Raw genomic sequence first — 19,626 nt, 5'->3', positions numbered from 1 at the left:
ATGGGATTGCAGGGTCAAATGTTATTTCTAGTTCTAGATCCTTGAGTAATCACCACAGTCTTCCACAATGGTTGAACTAATTTATACTCCTACCAACAGTGTAAAAGTGTTCCTATTTCTCCACATCCTCTCCAGCATCTGTTGTCTCCTGACTTTTTAATCACTGCCATTCTAACTGGTGTGAGATGGTATCTCAATGTGGTTTTGATTTGCATTTCTCTAATGACCAGTGATAATGAGCTTTTTTTCATATGTTTGTTCACTGCATAAATGTCCTTTTTTGAGATGTGTCTGTTCATACTCTTTGCCCACTTTTTGATGGGGTTGTTTTTTTCTTATGAATTTAAGTTCTTTGTAGATTCTGGAATTAGCCCTTTGTCAGAAAGGTAGACTACAAAAAGTTTTTCCCATTCTGTTGGTTGCCAGTTCACTCTAATGATAGTTTCTTTTGCTGTGCAGAAGTTCTTTAGTTTAATTAGATCCGATTTGTCTATTTTGGCTTTTGTTGTCATCACTTTTGGTGTTTTAGCTACGAAGTCCTTGCCTATGCCTAGGTTTTGCCTAGGTTTTCTTCTAGGGTTTTTGAGAGAGATGATTTTAAAAGGAAAAAACTTGAGCATGTTTATAACAGAGGGGATGGAGCTGATGAAACACCAAGTGAAAATAAGCAGAGGATCAAGAGCCCTGAGGGTGGGGACTCAGCCACACCCCATGCTTTGGCAAGAAGAGACACAATCCTCCACAATAACAGGAATCTGTAATGGCTTTGCTCACTGATGAATCCTAAACATCTCTAAGAGTACCTAGCATTTAGTGCATACCCAATAAGTACTCATGGAATGAATGCTATTGAAGAGAGATGGAAAGAAAAAATAGGGACATGCATGCTCGGGCAATGTGAGAATAGCTGAATGAATGAATGAGTTCAACACATGGCCTTTACATTTCTATAATGTAGGAGCCATGATCATCTGAGAAAAAGGACAAAAACAGGAATACAGTGAAGGTTTTAGTTAGCTGCTGAAAAAAATGGAAAAGAGCTAATGAGAGATGAGCTGGAGATTTGCTGAGGGTCCAGCTACAAACGTGTGCTGTACACCTGTAGTAGTGTTATGCCACCCAGTTGTTTGTTTTTCTCCAAGAGGACACAGTGCCCTAATTTCAGAAGTAAGTGACTGGAGGGATTCAGACTTGTAAACCCAGTGCATACAATTCAGCAAAGAGACAACTTAACTAGAGGAGATGAAGTTGATGTTGAATGAATGGCTGAGGTAGTGAATTATGTAAGCAAGGATGTAACAATGACAGAGGAACCTATGAGAGGACAGACAAAGAAAAAAGGGAGAAGGAATCCAGGACCAAAGCTGAGGTCAAGGAGTAAGAAGTGGAGGCAGGAGATGTGAGAGTAGACGGCTAACCACAATCTCCTTTCTTATCCCCCCTCTTACTAATCTCCTCTGAGTCCATCTACTAATCACTTTCAGACTAATCTCATCGTGGTTTCACTATGATCCTGTCACTATCTTGTTTCTATAAGTTCCTCATTGCTTACCAAACTGGCTGAGTACTCAATTGTTTTCCTTGCTTTGGCATTCACCTACATCCAAGCATCCTCATATTCACTCTGCAACCAGTCCACTTATCAGTCCTCAAGCATGTAAATTCAGCTCATACCACTGTGTGAGTAGTTTCTGTTCCACCTAGTGTGACTACTCACCCTCCCTCTTTATGGTTGCCAGATGTTGCAAGTAAAAATACAGAATGTGCAGCTAAATTTGGAGGTTCAGATGAACAATGAATGATTATTTTAATACAAGTATCTCATGCAAAAATCTGTATTTCTCTGGCAATCCTATTTTCCACCTCTCATCAACACAAGTCAATATCTCATCCATTCTTTAATGTCACACTTAAATGTCATCTTCAACATAAAGTCTTCTGCAATTCCTTCAAAAGTGTATTTTTTCCTTCCTTCAATTAACAGATATTTACTATGCTAAGTACTAAGGTAAAAACTATAAAGAAGGCATAGTCTCAATCTCTAAGGATCCTCCAGGCTAGAGAAGTAAGAGAGGAATGAGTAGACAGTTACTATAAAGAAGTAAGTACAATGTGCCACGTGTACGTCTTTTCCTCTACTTGTGAAAACTTCTTGAAAAAAGAGGCAGCCAGGCATGGTGGCTCATGTATGTAATCCCAGCACTTTGGGAGACTGAGGCGGGTGGGTCACCTGAGGTCAGGAGTTCAAGATCAGCCTGGCCAACATGGCGACATGCTGTCTCTACTAAAAATATAAAAATTAGCCAGGCGTGGTGGCATGCGCCTGTAGTCCCAGCTACTTGGGAGACTGAGGCAGGAGAATTGTTTAAACCCAGGAGGCAGAGGCTGCACTGGGCTGAGATTGTGCCACTGCACTCTAGCCTGGGCCAAAGAGTGAAACTCTGTCTCAAAAAAAGAAGAAAAAAAGAAAAAGAGAAAGAAGCATTTACACTGAAAAATTTAGAACACATAGTAACTCACATATTTGCTGAATAAATGAAAGTCCTTGAAAAATTTCTCAACATAAATACACTTTACTAAACACAATTTCTTTTTCTGTAATGACCTCTGTCTTGACTTAACAAAGAAACAATTTAGCTAACTGTTTTTTTAAAAAAGGAGAACTCTTCAGTGTGATGAAAATGCAATGATGGTCCAATCAACAATCAATTACTTTGGCTAGACTGGATAGATTAAAATAGTAGCAGGATTTTCTATATCCTAAAAAAAGAGAAACAGAAAAAACTTACCACACGTTGAGCCGCTATCAGTGCTGCTAACGTACTTCGCCCTGGTGCTCCAGGGGCACAGAAGGAAACGTGGACTTTGGTGCCCTTGATGATCATACCATCTGCTGCCTGCTGGACCTCTTCAGTGTGCTCGGCAGTGCTATATTCAACCACTGCAAAGCCACCAACGTAACTACCTTCATCCTGTGCAAGCTGATACAATACATTCTATTAAACAGGAATTCCAGTCTTTACTTAGAAACATTTATGCACAATATGTAATTTTCAAATTCAAGAATAAGTGCATTGGAGCATGACACTGGTGGAAATAATATTCTCTTTCTTTATGAAAATGTTTACTAGTTGCTTAGATATAGTTCTTCCTGAAGACAGGAAGATAGGAGTCTGTCAAGTTTCTATTCAATTCTTTGATTTTTCTAATTTAACAGTACAAGCCCAAATGGTAAGAGTCTCTACATATTAAGAAATATATAAACTGGTAATTTATAGGGAAATATGAGGACACAATAATTACAGCTTTCCTTAAACAAAAATCACCAGATATATGGACAGTGAAACATACTGAACAAATTATCTGACCACACATCAATGGAAAATAAAGTTAGTATTATCAAGAGAAGAAAGGTAGGAGGAACATTTCATTTTTATTTCACTATTTTAGGCAGATCCCAGGAATTTAGTCAAGTATACCAAGGCAAACCTTATTTAGGAAAATTGTGTCCCAGGTTTATTAAAAGCAACACAGAACTTTTATTTCTGAATGTGCCCTAAATAAACTCCTGCCATGTAGAACTCAATTTATTTCCAGTCACCCACCTGTAAGAGTGTAAAGGAAGATACTAAAGTCCTGGATCTGAAAAGACTGGTACAAAGAGCAAAAATAAGAACAAGATAAGACACTAAAACGTTTCTAGGTTTTGAACATGTATGAATTATCTTAAATACATTCATGCTGTAAAGTGATAAATGGCACAACATTCAGCTTAGTATGTCTTTGAGAAGACACATTTCTAATACTTCTATTTGGGTTTGGTATCTCAATAAGCTGATATTACAGCTAAATCACTTAGTCCTTTTCAGTTTCTTTTATCTTGTTTTTGAGGCTTAACTTTCTTCTACTTCCTTGTATATTTAAATCAAATTTCTATTTTTTTCCTTTACATTATTTCTTCCTTCAAAAACTGTCCTCAAATATCTTTTCCTCCACAAGCTTTTTCCAATCACACAGGAAAAGGAAAAAACATCTACCTCTTCTAAACATTTCTCTAACAACCTTATTCCTCTTATAATCCAAAGGTCTTAAAATCAGGTTTATAAAAGCCATAATTATTCGTTTTGGTCTCTTGACCACAAGGTAAGAGTCTGTGTCTTTAATATACTCTATGCCAATCTACAATGCAAAAGAGCCTGAAGTAACAGACCCACTGATAAAGAGCCATCCCAAAGCTGCTTTATTCATCCTTTGAAAGCTTTAAAAACATTTTTTTTACTCTTCCTATTTCATTATGACCTTCATGCCAAATTATAATATTTTAAATCTTTCAAAAACCAAAATCATTTTAAGTCCACAGCATCAGTAGTTTCAGAGAGGGCTATTCCAGTTCGGATATGAGAGCTATGCAAAGATACAATGGTTTGACTTGTGATCTAGTTAATTTTCTACTATTTTGAAGTATTCTAGCAGAAGCTAGATGGTCACTCAAAAATATGGTAGCAAATATTTTCTATGATACGTAAATCTATACTAGATAATCTCTAAGGGCTCTTCCAACTCTGGGGTTCACAATTCAAATGCAATTTTTGATATGGTCCCTTCTAATGATAGGATTCCCGATTCAAATACAATTTATGATACGTGGCCTTTCTCTTCACATTTGCTTCAAAGGCCTCAAATAAAGATAAAAAGAATTATGTATGGCTATAGGATGACAACATTATATAATTCTTAGTATTCAAGAAGAACCTATCAATAAGCTCATTCTAGAGCTTTGGGAGGCCAAGACAGGAGGATCACTTGAGCCCAGGTGTTTGAGACCAGCCTGGCAACATAATGAGACCCAGTATCTACAAAATAAAAGTAAAAATTAGCTGGGCATAGTGATGTGCACTTGTAGTCCTAGCTACTTGGGAGGCTGAGACAGGAGGGTCACTTGAACCCAGGAGTTTGGGACTACTATGAGCCATGATTCCAACCTGGGCAACAGAGGAAGACCCTGTCTCAAAAAAAATTATTAAAAATATATATTACTGCATAATTTCACTCATGTATGGAAGCTTAAAACGTTGATCTCATAGAAGTATAATGTAGAATAGAAGATACCAGGGGCTGGGGAGATTGGTGTGGTGGCTTGGGGAGATATTGGTTAAAAAATGCAACATTTTAGTTAATTAAGAAAAATAGGTTCAAAAGATCTTTTGGACAACATGATGACTACAGTTAATAACAACATTGTATTCTGAAAAAATGCTATGAGAGTGGATGTTAAGTGTTTTTACCACAAAAATGGTAACTATGTGAGGTAATACATATGTTAATTAGCTCAATTTAGCCATTCCACAATGTATATATACTCCAAAACATCATGTTATACATGATGAATACTATTTTAACTGTCCACTTAAAAAATAAATATGTGTGTGAGTATATATATATATGTACTCCAAAACTTCTACTGCAATACTAGGAACTCAACAAATGTATCATTAAAGAAAAAACCCAAAGGAGGACAGGAAACAAGGGAGGTATGAGGAAAAGGAGCATGGATGGGAAAGGAGGGTGGTAAAAGGGAAGAGAGAGAAGGAAGAAATGGAGAGAAACAAGACAGAAATAATTGATCAGTTGCTATCAAAACTCTGTAAGGAAAGGAGTTATATACAGTATATATGTATGTGTATATATATATATTTATTAGAATGTATTTAATTTTACTATGACAAAATGCTTGAAAATACTCAACAGTGTTATCAGTTTTCAGGGTCTTCTCTAGATGTCTCACCTACCATGACACATTAAGACAGAACTATACATTCCTTTTAAACTTCGTAATACTTTTCTATCCTCCATTATATCACTCTTCATAGAGGATTTGCAATTATTTGCTTATTTGTCAGCCTCTTCTACAAAATTCTGAGGTATTGATACAGAGTATCTTTCCATTCTCTGCTTTTCTGACACTTGGCATAATGTCTGGCACACAGAAGATGGTAAATATAAGTTGGATAGATGAATGGATCAATGGATAAATGGTGGGGTGAATGGATGGAATGAGGTGAATGAGTAAGCAACAGATTTGCTAAGGCATACTTAACTACATTAACAATATACTTTGGCCCATAAACAGTGGAACTGTTTTAAAATTTCCCATGAGATCCAAGTCTTCCCTACAGAATAATGCAGAATTGAATCATGCATTGTGTTAATCAAACAGATATGATAAATTTGTGAGTATATGCAGATTACATACATATGCATATATTTTTAAATATTTCCAATAATCTCTTAAAAATACATACCTGGCAAAACACTGGTTTATGAACACTGGAAAGAATTTGCAGCAGCTCTTCTGAATCCCTGTAGTCACTGGGGAGTTTATCAATACAAAGGCACTTAGAATGAATGAGCTCTGAAGCCAATAGATTAACATCCATCCATTGTGCAAAGAGTGCTGATGCTCCCAACTGTTTACCCAATAGTTCCAATCTAGCCTTTGCAGCAAAGTCCTTTTTCATGTATTCCACAAATCCATAGCCTTTGGAATGGCCAGTAACTTCGCTATAGACCAGAAAACATCTCTCAATATTTCCATAAGCACGAACAAGTTCTTCAAACTCTTCTAATGTAAAAGAAATGGGCAGGTTGGTAATACACAGCAAAGCATCTGTTGGCTGAAGCTGGACTATTAAGTCTTTTCCTCTAAAAGAATATTGATGAAACATCTGAATTGCATTCTGGGCTTGTTCCCCATTCAATAAGGTAACAAAAGCTGGAAGATAACAAAATGAATTAAAGAGTTTTCTAGGGCCAGTGTTTTCAAACTGTTTGAAAATACAGTGAGAAATACATCTTACTTCTATGATTCGGCACACATAAACATACATACACCTTTTTCTGAAACAAAATTATGAGGTAATATCTCTACTGTATGTAATGCACTGTGATTTTTTAAATTCTATTTCATTGGTTTTTAATGCTCACACCTCCATTAAACTAATTTCATCACCAGTAACCCGAATAGAAAGGACAGGGATTATACTAGGAGTTTCACGGTAAAATCCTATGATATTCTGGGGGGTTTTGTTAATCTTTTCCAATCACACACATATTTGATTTCCTCCCACCCAAAAACCTGTTACATAAAATTTTATGAAGTCTTTATATAAATCTTCACCAAAATAAAAATGAAGTTACAAAATCTTTCTTCGTAGAGTTCTTAAAGACCCTATTTGACAGCAAGAACCTGAAAAAACAAAGATACAGCAAAAACATTAAAATGCACAAGTGAGGCCACTTCTTTCTCCAATTCATGTGTACATGTCCTTAATATCAGATTATTACACAGACTCATAATTTGGTACTTTTTGATGAATAATCTCAAATGAAAAGGTTACAGGATTCTGATCTGAAGACAAGATCTTGACAGCCAGGCGTGGTGGCTCACGCCTGAAATCCCAGCACTTTGGGAGGCCGAGACGGGTGGATCACAAGGTCAGGAATTCAAGACCAGCCTGGCCAAGATGGTGAAACCCTGTCTCTACTAAAAATACAAAAATTACCTGGGCATGGTAGCATGCATGTGTAATCCCAGCTACTCAGAGAACTGCTTAAACCCGGGAGGTAGAGGTTGCAGTGAGCCAAGATCACACCACTGCACTCCAGCCTGGGCAACAGAGCAAGATTCCATCTCAAAAAAAAAAAAAAAAAAAATAGGACAAGATCTTGAATATTCATAAAACAATAAAAATCATGTGTTCTGCCTGCCTAATGAAGTTGTTCCAGCATCAAGCAACAAATGCATATGACAATTTATATGACTGAATATACATATTTCATTGATTTATAATGTATTTGTATTATGAAAACATAATACAAATACATTATAAATCAATGAAATATTATGTATATTCCTATCCTATAAAATTACATTTTAACCATATCAATTTGTTTACCTGTTGTAATAAAAGAATGTACAAGGTTTTAAGCAATTTTACAGGACAAATTTAAAGCTCTCACTAAAAAAAATACATGGCAATCCACAAATTACAAATAAATAGCTCTCTACAAGTTCCTCTCCCTCTCTCTGAAATTTATAGTGACGTTACCACACATGAACATTTAATTTACCCAAATTCAATTAGAATAGCATGGTGATATGCTGTATACAGCAAATATGTATACAGCAAGAGAGAGAAATAGTTTAAATAGCATGGGCGATTCTGCCTGTCATTTCACTCCACTGCCCTACCGTCAAATGTCTTAGTGCTTATGGAGCTCTCAGAGTAAGAGCCTCTCACCACACTAAGTGTGATGCTAACATTTAAAGAAACACATTTTTCATTTAACACATGCCCGACATGCAAGAAAACTATTGCCAAAGGAACAGCTAACTGTTCCAACATCTCTTTTGCAGAAAATGAGAAAAAAATGGCTGTACTGACCCTATTGAGAGACTCTTAGTTTCTAACAACCTTTTTTTTAAAAGTTTTGATTTTGATTCTATGTCTTTTTTCCTTATGCTGATATAAAATACCATTTGATTTCCAAAGTGCTGGGATTATAGTCATGAGACACTGCACTAGTCCTTTCTTAACTTTCTTGATTCTCCTCATAACTGTCCAAGCTCTCTTTCATCTATTCTTTTGCTAGCTCTTTCTCCTCCTCCACTCACACCTATAAAGTAGTACTCCTTGGGGTGCCTTCCTGGCAGAGTCTCACACAGTAACACTTGTGTGGCCACGTGTGTTACTCAATGTGTGGCCACTGAATCTCTTTTTTCTCACTCTATACCCTCTTCCTCTGGGGGCAAACATGCCCATTCCCATGTATTCCATATCATGTCCCAGATACTAAGTCTGGAAATGTTTTGGTGAACACAACAGGTAAGATCCCTTTCAACACAGAGCTCACAATCTAATAGAGGATGCTAGACATTTAACAAAGAGTTACAAATGTGGTATCACCAAAGGGGAAGTAGGAGAGGCTAAGAAAGCAATGAGCAAAATAACCTCATCTGAGGACTTGCAGAAGGCCTCCAATACCATTATAACTCCCAAATCTATGTTTATAACCTTTAGTGCCACATATAGCTTCATACTGATTCTCAAACATAACTCATGATCCTCTAACATGAGGATCTCTGCCAAAAACAAAACAAATCAAAACAAATCCGAATACTGCTCATCTTCCTTTATTCCCTATTTTAGCTGGTCACGCAGCACTCACAAATCAGAAACCTGGGAATTAACCTAGACCCTGTCTCCCTCATTTCTCATATAAAAGGAATCCTCAAATTCCACCCATCTAATGGGTCTTGAATCCACCCCCCTTTCTTCATTCCTCTAGCTTTTTCTTTTTAAACCTTTCTCCACAGTGATAATAAAGTGATCTCTAAAAAACAGAAGTTTAATTGTGCCTGTTTACTGCCTTAAATGCAAAGGTTAATTATTCCCTACAAAGAAAGTCAAGTGCCAGGTTGGTTCAGATACTCTACAATGCCCGTCATATCTAACTCCAGCCTCATTAACTGGCATACTTCCTCTCTTCCCCGACAGCTCTTTCATTCTCCAAAAACATGGAAATATTTGCAGCTCCCGGTAGAGATCCAGTTATTTCAGGTATTTATATATTACACACTTAATTCCCCTGCCTGTAAGATCACTCCCTGTATCTTAGGATACCAGGAACCTTTTAGGTGATTTTCAAATTCAGCCCATGCATTACTGCATCATGATCTCCAGGAAGCCTTCCCTGATCCTCTGGTACAGTTAGAGTCAATCATTTCTTATTTTTTCATACCTCTCTATCTTGAACATTGCTTGGATTATTGCATATATCACATCACATCGTAATCTATTTGTTTAGATGCCTGCTACCCTACTAGACTGTGAGCTCCCTACACTACTAATGAATATATTTCACCAACTATCATGGTGCATGACATGTGGTAGAAGCTTTCTGTTAGATGAATAAATGCATATATAAATCAACTCATACATTTAAAAACTGAACATCTCTTTTGCCTTCTCTTAGGTATCTGCATTTGCTCAACTAAACTAAGAGGTTTTATGAAGAATTTAAATAACAACGAAACAAATTTAAAAGTTCAGGTAGTAGGGAAAGGAGGTCACATTTTCTGTTCTATAGGTTCTTCCACGTTTTACCAAGACCACAAATTCTCTTAAAAAAAAAAAATTCACACACTAGTTTTCATGGGAATGGTAGATGTCACAGAGAAAAGGCTGCAAGAGAATTTTGGGATTAATTATTTTATGGTTTTCCTAGTGAAATTTAAATATCCCACAACTGGTCCCAATTCTTTTAAAAGACATTGCATGGTCTACTATTTAGTTAATTATTGAGTCCAATTTGAAGGCAAGCAAGTGCCAAAACTTGTTCCCCTAATGTATTCTATTTTACTAATAATAATTTCCTTATATCTACTATAGAAAGCTCTGGCTGCAGGGTTACAGTTTAGAATTGTAACCATCTTTTATCAATTGAGTTATTAATTATGTTTTTATAAACACCACTATAGGTCCTAAAATCCAAGGCAACATCATTTAATACAATCAATGATTTCTGTGTTGTGTGATTTTAGCAGGTGATTTAAGGTTTACGGTATACATCTTTAACTTACCACAGTGAACTGTCAAAAGTTATAACACTTCATATACAGTATAAGGGATTTAAAACAGTGCAATCCCATTTCTCCTCTCCCAGCCTTTGTATTATCGCTGTTATACATTTTATTTCTACATGTCTTACAGATCTTACAATACAATGTTATTATTTTTGCTTTTAACAGTCGATTATCCTTTAAAGAGATTTTAATATTAAGACAAAAGTCTTTATCCACACAATGATCATATCAAGTATTCATCATCTTACTGGGTAGGTCGAGATTTCCATCTATAACTTCCTTCCTGTTTAAAGGACTTCCTTAAGTATTTCTTATAATGCAAGTCTAATGGTGATGATTCTTTTAACTTTTGTATGACTGAAAAATATCTCTATTTCATCACTGTTTTTGAAAGATATTTTCAATAGGTAAATAATTCTATACTGACCCATTGCGTGTGTGTTTTTTTTTTCCTTTTGGTGAAGAATGAAAAGATGTTACCCTATGGTCTTCTCACTTGCGTTGTTTCCAAGGACCTATGGTCACCTTAATCTTTGTCCTGCTAAATGTATTAGTGATGTATCCTTTATTTCTGGATGCTTTTAAGACACTCTCTATCACTAACTGTAAGCAATTTGATTACAATGTACCTTGTAGTTTTCTTCATGATTTTGTGGTTGATGTTGGTTGAACTCTGTGGATTTCTGGGATTCGAATTTTCATCAAAATTTAAAAACTTTTCAGCCACTAATTCTTTGTTTGTTTGTTTTTTAACTATTCCTACCCCCAGGGACTCTTAATTGCTCTTGAAGCTGTCCCACAGTTCCCTGATACTCTGCTCATGTTTTACAATCCTTTTTGTATGTTTCATTTTGGATTGTTTCTATAATTGTTTTCAAGTTCACTATTTTCTTCTTCTACAATGTCTATTCTGCCATTAATCTTATCCAGTGTATTTCATGTCAGACATTGTAATTTTCATCTCCAGATGTTTAATTTAGATAATGTTTTAGATCTTCCATGTCTCCATTTACCATGTTCAGTCTTTACATATCACTTATAGATATGAAACACTATTATAAAAGCTGGTTTAATGTCCATTTTTATTAACTCATCTGTGTCAATTCTAGGTCAGTTTCGATTGGTTTTTTTCCTTGTTATACATTAGGTTTTCCTGCTTCTTCATCATGACTGGTTTTTTTTTTTTTTTTTTTTGAGACAGAGTCTCATTCCATCACCCAGGCCCAGGCTGAAGTGCAGTGACATGATGTTGGCTCACCGTAACCTCCATATCCAGGGTTCAAGCGATTCTTCTGCCTCAGCCTCCCGAGTAGCTGGGACTATAGGCACATGCCACCATGCCTGGCTAATTTTTGTATTTTTAGTAAAGACAGTGTTTCACCATATTGGCCAGGCTGGTCTCAAACTCCTAACCTAATGATCTACCCGCCTAGGCCTCTCAAAGTGCTGGGATTATAGGCATGAGCCATCACGCCCGACCATCTGCTACTTTTTTATTAGATGTCTGATATAATAAATTTTACTTTGTCAGGTGTCAGATGTTTTTGACCCATATAAATATTCTTGAGTTTTGTTCCAGGATGTGGTTAAGTTACAAGTTTGATCCTTTCTGGTCTTGTTTTTAAGTTTTGTTAGGTAGGACGTGAGCATCATTAGTCTCGAGTTAGTTTTCCCCATTCCCAAGACAATAACTTTCTGATTATTCCTTCTGATGTCACATGAATTATGAGGTTTATCATCCTGACTGGTGGGAATATAATTCCTGGCTCTGTGTGAGCTGTGAAGACTGTTACCTCTAATCTCATTGTCAATATCTAGCAACATTGAAATTGTGCACACCTATGACTCAGAGGTTCAGTTATGGAGAAACAGTTGAAACAGTAGTCAACTAAAAGGCTATTCATTGCATCACTTGAAATATTAGGAAAGTTAAAGTTTCCTGAATGCCAATCAGTAACAAAAACATTAATTGTAATAAATTCTCACAGTCATCACATGTAGTAGCTTAAATCAATGAACCTGAGTTATGCACATCAATGTGGAAAGATCTGAAAAGCAACGTTGAGTTAACCCCCAAAAAAAGCAAGTTGGTAAATGAAACATACAGTAGAATACCATTTATGAAAAATCTTAAAAAAGAGACTACCATTAATTATATATAGGTACATATGGTAAAATTACAGGTTAGTCAAGATACTGTGGTAACACTTCCCCACAATCTCAGTGGCATAACAGAGCAAAAGGCTTTCTTCTGATTCACGCTGCATATCCTATGCTGAAGGTAAGGAAGGAAGTTAGTTTTGCTCATTACAGCCACTCGGAGACCTAGATTGAAAGAGGTTCTATGACCTTCCCTAATTACTTTATCACAGGTAAGTGTGAGCAGGAGCCCACATGTTGGCGCTTACCTTGTGCTCAGAAGAAAAAGAACAAGAATTTGTGAACAGCTTTAATGACTATCACAATATAATGGCATAAATTGGAAAATATGCACCAAATTCATAAGTGCTTGCCCCTAGACAAGGAGGGAGGGAGGGAATGGAATCAGAGACTAGTAGAAAGTAAATTTATGGGTCAAATATTATTTCTATTTCTAGATCCTTGAGGAATCACCACACTGTCTTCCACAATGGCTGAACTAATTTACACTCCCAGCAACAGTGTAAAAGCATTCCCATTTCTCCACATCCCCTCCAGCATCTGTTGTCTCCAGGTTTTTTTTACTGATCGCCATTCTAACTAGGGTGAGATGGTATCTCAACGTGGTTTTCATAAGCATTTCTCTAATGACTGGTGATGATGAGCATTTTTTTATATGTTTGTTGGCCGCATAAATGTCTTCTTTTAAAAAGTGTCTGTTCATATCCTTCACCCCAAATGCCCATCAATGATAGAATGGATAAAGAAAATGTGGCACATATACACCATGGAATACTATGCAGCCATTAAAAAGGATGAGTTCATGTCCTTTGCAGGGACATAGATGAAGCTGGAAACCATCATTCTTAGCAAATTGATACAAGAACAGAAAACCAAACACTACATGTTCTCATTCATAAGTGGGTGTTGAACAATCAGAACACATGGACACAGGGAGGGGAACATCACACACTGGAGTCTGTCGGCGGGTAGTGGGGGTTAGGGGAGGAATAGCAGGGGGTGGGTAGATTGGGGAGGGATAATATTAGGAGAAATACCTAATGTAGGTGAATGAGGGATGGAGGCAGCAAACCACCATGGCATGTGTATGCCTATGTAACAATCCTGCAAGATCTGCACATGTACCCCAGAACTTAAAGTATAATTTTAAAAAAGATATTATAAAAAAGAAGTATTTGAAAAGGAAACAGAATTTCAAGAAATAAAAATATATGCTCATTGAAAAAAAAAGAAGAAAGTGAATTTCATCTTTATCTATATGTTCCTTTTTACCATTTATTTTTAATCTGAAGAAATAAGGCAGATCTATATGAGGGCTCTAGCTATGTATATATGTTGTAAAGACAAGATATTACCATTTGATAATTTGGGAGTAGATAAGTACATAGTGATTAAGTTATCCTCCATACTTTATTTTTATTGTCTCTAAAGGATGCTTTCAAGCAGCTGCATATTACATGCATAAAAAGGAAATAATCTAGTCTTTTAATCTCAAGGATATAAACTAATACCCAGAAAACCTAACTGAGTTTCTCAATTTGCCCAGCTAAAAGTCAAGTCTACAAAGTCTCCTCACTAAATCCAGTAATATACAATTAAAATTGAGGAACTTCAAGTCTATGAAGAACATTCACTGTAACAGAACATTTGTTATAAAAATGTGTAAGTCTCTAGTTAACATTATATTTTATTCTATTTATGCTATCAGTATTTAGGATACCAACATTACCTTCAGAAAATAGATTTTGTGGGTTACATTTGCATGATTTAAGGCTTAAGAATTTCATTATTAGCTTAAGCATGAAAAAACACTAAGCTTTTCTATTCTATAATTAGTATATAGAGAATCAGAATGAAATTAAGATTCTTAGAACAGAAATCTTACCTGTTCGTTTGTTTCTGTCCACATAACAATACTTTAAGTCATAGTCTTTTAACAAATCATGAACTTCCTAAAAGAGGGAAAAAAAACCACCATGAATTCAATAAACACATAAATGTAGTTACTAGATGATCTAGCTCTATTAGCCTACCACCACAACCACCATTACCACCACAACTACCGTTACCACCACTATGTCCCATGTAAAAAAAAATTTCTTTCATGGATCCCCATTACTCAATTAAATTAAATGTATTCAAGGTTCACCAGATATCCTACACATAGCCCACATTCCTGCTCAAATGGAAGATTCACTATCTCCTGAGTATACCATGCACTGTTCTCTTTCTACTCACACTTATTCCTTGACGTAACACGTGGCAAACATATCACTAAATTTCCCAAACTTGGCCTGAAATCATATGCATCTTTATGAAATCTCAGCTCAAATGTTCTTTCATGAAGCTGCTTCTGATAATTTTCCACAGAACATGACCTCTCCCTCCTTTATGTAAACAATGGTCATAACTTCCTTTATGCCTCTCTTGTGGAAATAAGTATTAATTTATATTTCTGCATGCTACATATAGATCTTTTAACAAGGAATACACCTGTAGATGCTCAGAGCACAAACATGTGGAAAAAATAAATGTAGACTGTAAACCTTAGCTTACAGATCCTTGGATATGAAAAAGCTAACTACTAAGACATAGCACGTAGTTCCATTTATTTCTCCTTGGCTCCCCATGATGTTTAAACTGGTTTATGGCTCATTCTGCTTCCATTACTAACATAGCCTAAACTTTTTTTTCTGATAGCACAACCTCTATCCATTTGTATGCCTACAAGAGTAGATTTCCTCTATTTCCCTAATCCTTTCTGTTAAACTGATAGTACTTAGGAACAGAAACTGCATTTTATATATTCATATATTACCTGCCTTGCTTTGCGTATGGTAGGCACTCAAACATACATTAAAGTGAATATAATTTAATTATTTTGTTGTTAAATCAGTATGTGGCCCTGAAAAATTTTATTCATAATACATAGCAGATGCAGTTACAATATACTCAAAGGAACTAGACTCACACAGGTAGACATTCCAACTCCAGATTGGAGAGTTACAGCCAATCTGTTCTATATTGCAAATAAATATGCTAAATATACACAGGTACTAATATGTTAAGTATGTAACCTAAAATGCTTAATTCAGTAATAATCTTATTATTGCTATTATGGTTATCATTTGCTTAGTTTTTACAAGGTATCAGGCACTGCATTCACTTTTATTAAAAATCAGGAAGAACAGAGTAAAGTTGCCAAGGATGTATAGTAACTTGCTGAGAGGAGATTCAGTCTATCCATCTGGCTCCAAAGATGTCACTCAACCTCTATGCCATATTGACTTATTCCTTCCAGCATTAACTTTAGAAACAGTACACAATCATTAACAGTTATAAAAGCAATACCACGAGTGCCCTAATAAGTAATCATATAAGTAACGTAGAAATGGATGATAAATAAGAGGGCAGTTACAAATTAAAAAACATTCTCCCGGTCGGGCCTGGTGGCTCAAGCCTGTAATCCCAGCACTTTGGGAGGCCGAAGCGGGTGGATCACGAGGTCAAGAGATCGAGACCATCCTGGTCAACATGGTGAAACCCCATCTCTACTAAAAATACAAAAAAAAAAATTAGCTGGGCATGGTGGCGTGTGCCTGTAATCCCAGCTACTCAGGAGGCTGAGGCAGGCGAATTGTCTGAACCCAGGAGGCAAAGGTTGCGGTGAGCCATGATCGCGCCATTGCACTCCAGTCTGGGTAACAAGAGCGAAACTCCGTCTCAAAAAAAACAAAAAACAAAAAACAAAAAACAAAAAACATTCTCCCTTTAAACCCAACCCAAGAAGACAAAAAAGAGTAATATAACAGGCAAAGTATAAAAATGAAGCTGGATGAAAAAAAGATAATCCTCTATGATACAAAAGATAAAGTTCATAATGTAGTATTCTTTATTAGCAACCAATATTAGAAACTTAAAAAAATGTACACACTTAGCAATGTTGTAAAATAGTGTTTGCTGAATCATATGGTATTATGCTCAATCTACAGATTAGTTTACATATGACTATAGTAATTTTTTATCTTATGAGCTTAACATTTTCTTGAACTTATAAAAACATTTACTGTTCTCTTCATTAAGAAAACATCACTGTCTCAATAGCATAACATATGCATCTTGCCAATCGACTAATTGAATACTTTATATAGAAGGTGACATGTTTTTTTCCTAAGGGATCCAGAATCTAATCTCTCATTTCACTGGTTACCAGCCTTCAAATGCTGGATAAAGAAAACATGATACTGCTCTTCACCTTATCAAGTATCCGTTAACAAATGACATGTTATGTTACTCATTCAGCTAAGAGAATTACCTAAGAGAGCTTAAATATTCAAAGGTGCATTCTGCAACTTAGAAATTTTATGTTGAGAACACCCATACTTCTACTCATAGCTCTTCTATGTATCAGATGTGAGATACAGAGTTTGCCAAGTGGGAAACCCTACAAAGCTTCCTATAAAGAAAAATCCAATTATTTTTCTCCATGCCCTGGTTTCTTTGACCCAGGCAAAAGTGGGTCATCCCTCAATTTGAGCCTTGGCAAGTTGGCCAAATTAAAAACTTAAAACCTGAAAGAGAGTCCCAGTAACCATTTGCCAAAATAATTCTATGCCCCGTCACACAGAATTAAAAGGACTAAAATTAGAGCCTCCCTATACTAACCTAGCTTTGTAACATTTCCACCAACTTGCTGATTTTAAGGAATGAAGTGGCACCTTTGATGAAAATACTTTCTCATCTGACTGCCAATGTCAAGATAAGCTAATAAAAATTGGTATTAGATAGTAACCTATTTCCAGACTAGATGCAGTATCTGTTGAAGTTAAGTGACAAGTTTTACAAATATGAAATGCTTTCTGGAGACAGGATCGATAGCTTCCTCTCTCCAGAAAGCAGTCGATCAAAGCAGTCGGTCAAGGATCTCACCACCCCACCCTCAACAAAAAAAGTTAACTCATTGTTCCAGCTCATCTAGACTTCTTTGATGAAGCATGGCCTTAGTTACAAACTTGAACTACATTGTCTTCTAAGCTCTTCACATATTTAGTTTCAGTTTTTAAAAAAATTGTTCTGGCCGGGCGTGGTGGCTCACGCCTATAATCCCAGCACTTTGGGAGGCCGAGGCGGGTGGATCACGAGGTCAAGAGATCGAGACCATCTTGGTCAACAAGGTGAAACCCCGTCTCTACTAAAAATACAAAAATTAGCCGGGCATGGTGGTGCACGCCTGTAGTCCCAGCTACTCGGGAGGCTGAGGCAGGAGAATTGCTTGAACCCAGGAGGCGGAGGTTGCGGTGAGCCGAGATCGTGCCATTGCACTCCAGCCTGAGTGACAGCAGCGAAACTCCATCTCAAAAAAAAAAAAAAAAAAAAAAAAAATTGTCCTAAGAAAGGTATTCATAGATTAAAACACACGACTTTTAAATTTCAGTCCTTTGGACTGGAAATAGGAAGCACACGCTTTTGTTAATATTCTTTTAAAATGTTATGTAATTTGGTAAAATGAAAAGATCATCTGTAATATATGTTATGAGTAATAAAGAAAATAAACACTCAGAAACTCACTATCAAACTTGACTAGAACACTGACAACACTTGCATCTACCTCTGCATTCCTTCACTCTTCCATTCCTCCACTTTCCTTACACATAGGTCTGTATCTGTTATGTAGGCATGTAGCCCCAAACATTATATTGTTTCGTATTACTTGTTTTTGAGCTTTATAAAAATGGTATTATGCTATTTTTAATCTTCTGTGCCTTGATTCTTAGACTCAATATTATGTTTCTACAATTCATTGTTCCATGTGGCTGTCATTCATTTGTTCACTGCTGTCTGCTATGCCATTCTACGACTATAGTATAATTTATGTATCCATTTTACTATAACTGAATATTTGGTCTGCTTCCAGGTTGTTGTTTTACCGTTAGTATTTTTTTAAAAACTAACATCACATTCCTGTAAATTTCACCTATCCCCTGGCATTCACGTGCAAGAACTCCTCAAGGAGAGAAATTCTGTGGTGTATGTATGCAAATGATCAACTTTACAAGGAAGTGCCAACTTGTTTGCCAGAATGGTGTACCAGTGTACAGTCCCATCAACAGCAGATAAAAGTCCTGCTGATCCACCTCTTTCAATGCTTGGTGTTATTAGACTTAAGTTTTCTCAATTTAATGAATATAAAATTGTGTCTCATTGTGGTCTTAATTTGCATTCCATGATTAATAATGTAGGGCATTGTGATTGCTAGTTTTACATGTCAATTTAGCCACAGTGTCCAGTTACTTAATCAAACACTAATCTACTATGAAGGTATTTTGTATGTGTGGTTAATATCTATATTCAGTTGATGAGTAAAGGAGGTTACCTTAGATAATGTGGGAAAGAGGGGGACTTTATCCAATCAGTTGAAGGTCTTATGAGCAATAAGTGAAGTTTCCTGGAGAAGTTCTGCCTTAAAACTACAGCATCACCAGCTGCCTGAGTTTCCAGCCTGCTGGCATGCCCTACAGACTTTGGACTCGCCAGCCCCCACAATCGTGAGCCAATTCCTTAAAATAATATATTCTGAGTGCTCACCTTTTGTTAACTGTATTATGAATGTTTTTTCCTACAATGTGATCAGTCACTGTGTTTATCTGTGGGATTTTGGGTGAAGAGAAGTTTTTCATTTTAATAATATCACATTTATCAATCTTTTTCCTTAAAATGTGGGCTTTTTGTGCCTTAGGAAATCCTTTCCTAAAAAATGGTCATAAAGAGATCTTATTTTGTCTTTCAATCATTTTAAATTTTTTCCTTTTACATTTCAGTTT

General features: G+C 36.2%; 1 protein-coding gene across 4 annotated transcripts in view; it reads right to left on the bottom strand.

Annotated features, from left to right (window-relative positions):
• Positions 1 to 19,626, bottom strand: part of RAVER2 (ribonucleoprotein, PTB binding 2) — a 108,498-nt gene that overhangs the window by 62,387 nt on the left and 26,485 nt on the right. For all 4 annotated transcript variants that reach the window (XR_012512443.1, XM_074380956.1, XM_010348132.3 and 1 more), the window contains exons 2-4: positions 14,691 to 14,757; positions 6,303 to 6,772; positions 2,790 to 2,981 (exon numbers count right to left, since the gene is read on the bottom strand). Coding sequence is in view for 3 of the 4 variants with exons in the window: in XM_074380956.1 (XP_074237057.1) it covers positions 2,790 to 2,981; positions 6,303 to 6,772; positions 14,691 to 14,757 (729 nt within the window). In the remaining variant the exon portion in view is untranslated. The remainder of the gene's footprint in view (positions 1 to 2,789; positions 2,982 to 6,302; positions 6,773 to 14,690; positions 14,758 to 19,626) is intronic.

This window comes from Saimiri boliviensis, chromosome 11 (genome assembly GCF_048565385.1).
Source record: "Saimiri boliviensis isolate mSaiBol1 chromosome 11, mSaiBol1.pri, whole genome shotgun sequence".
Classification (NCBI taxonomy): Eukaryota; Metazoa; Chordata; class Mammalia; order Primates; family Cebidae; genus Saimiri; species Saimiri boliviensis.
The sequence above is the reverse complement of the archived record's forward strand: the minus strand, read 5'-3'. Positions and strand labels throughout refer to the sequence as shown.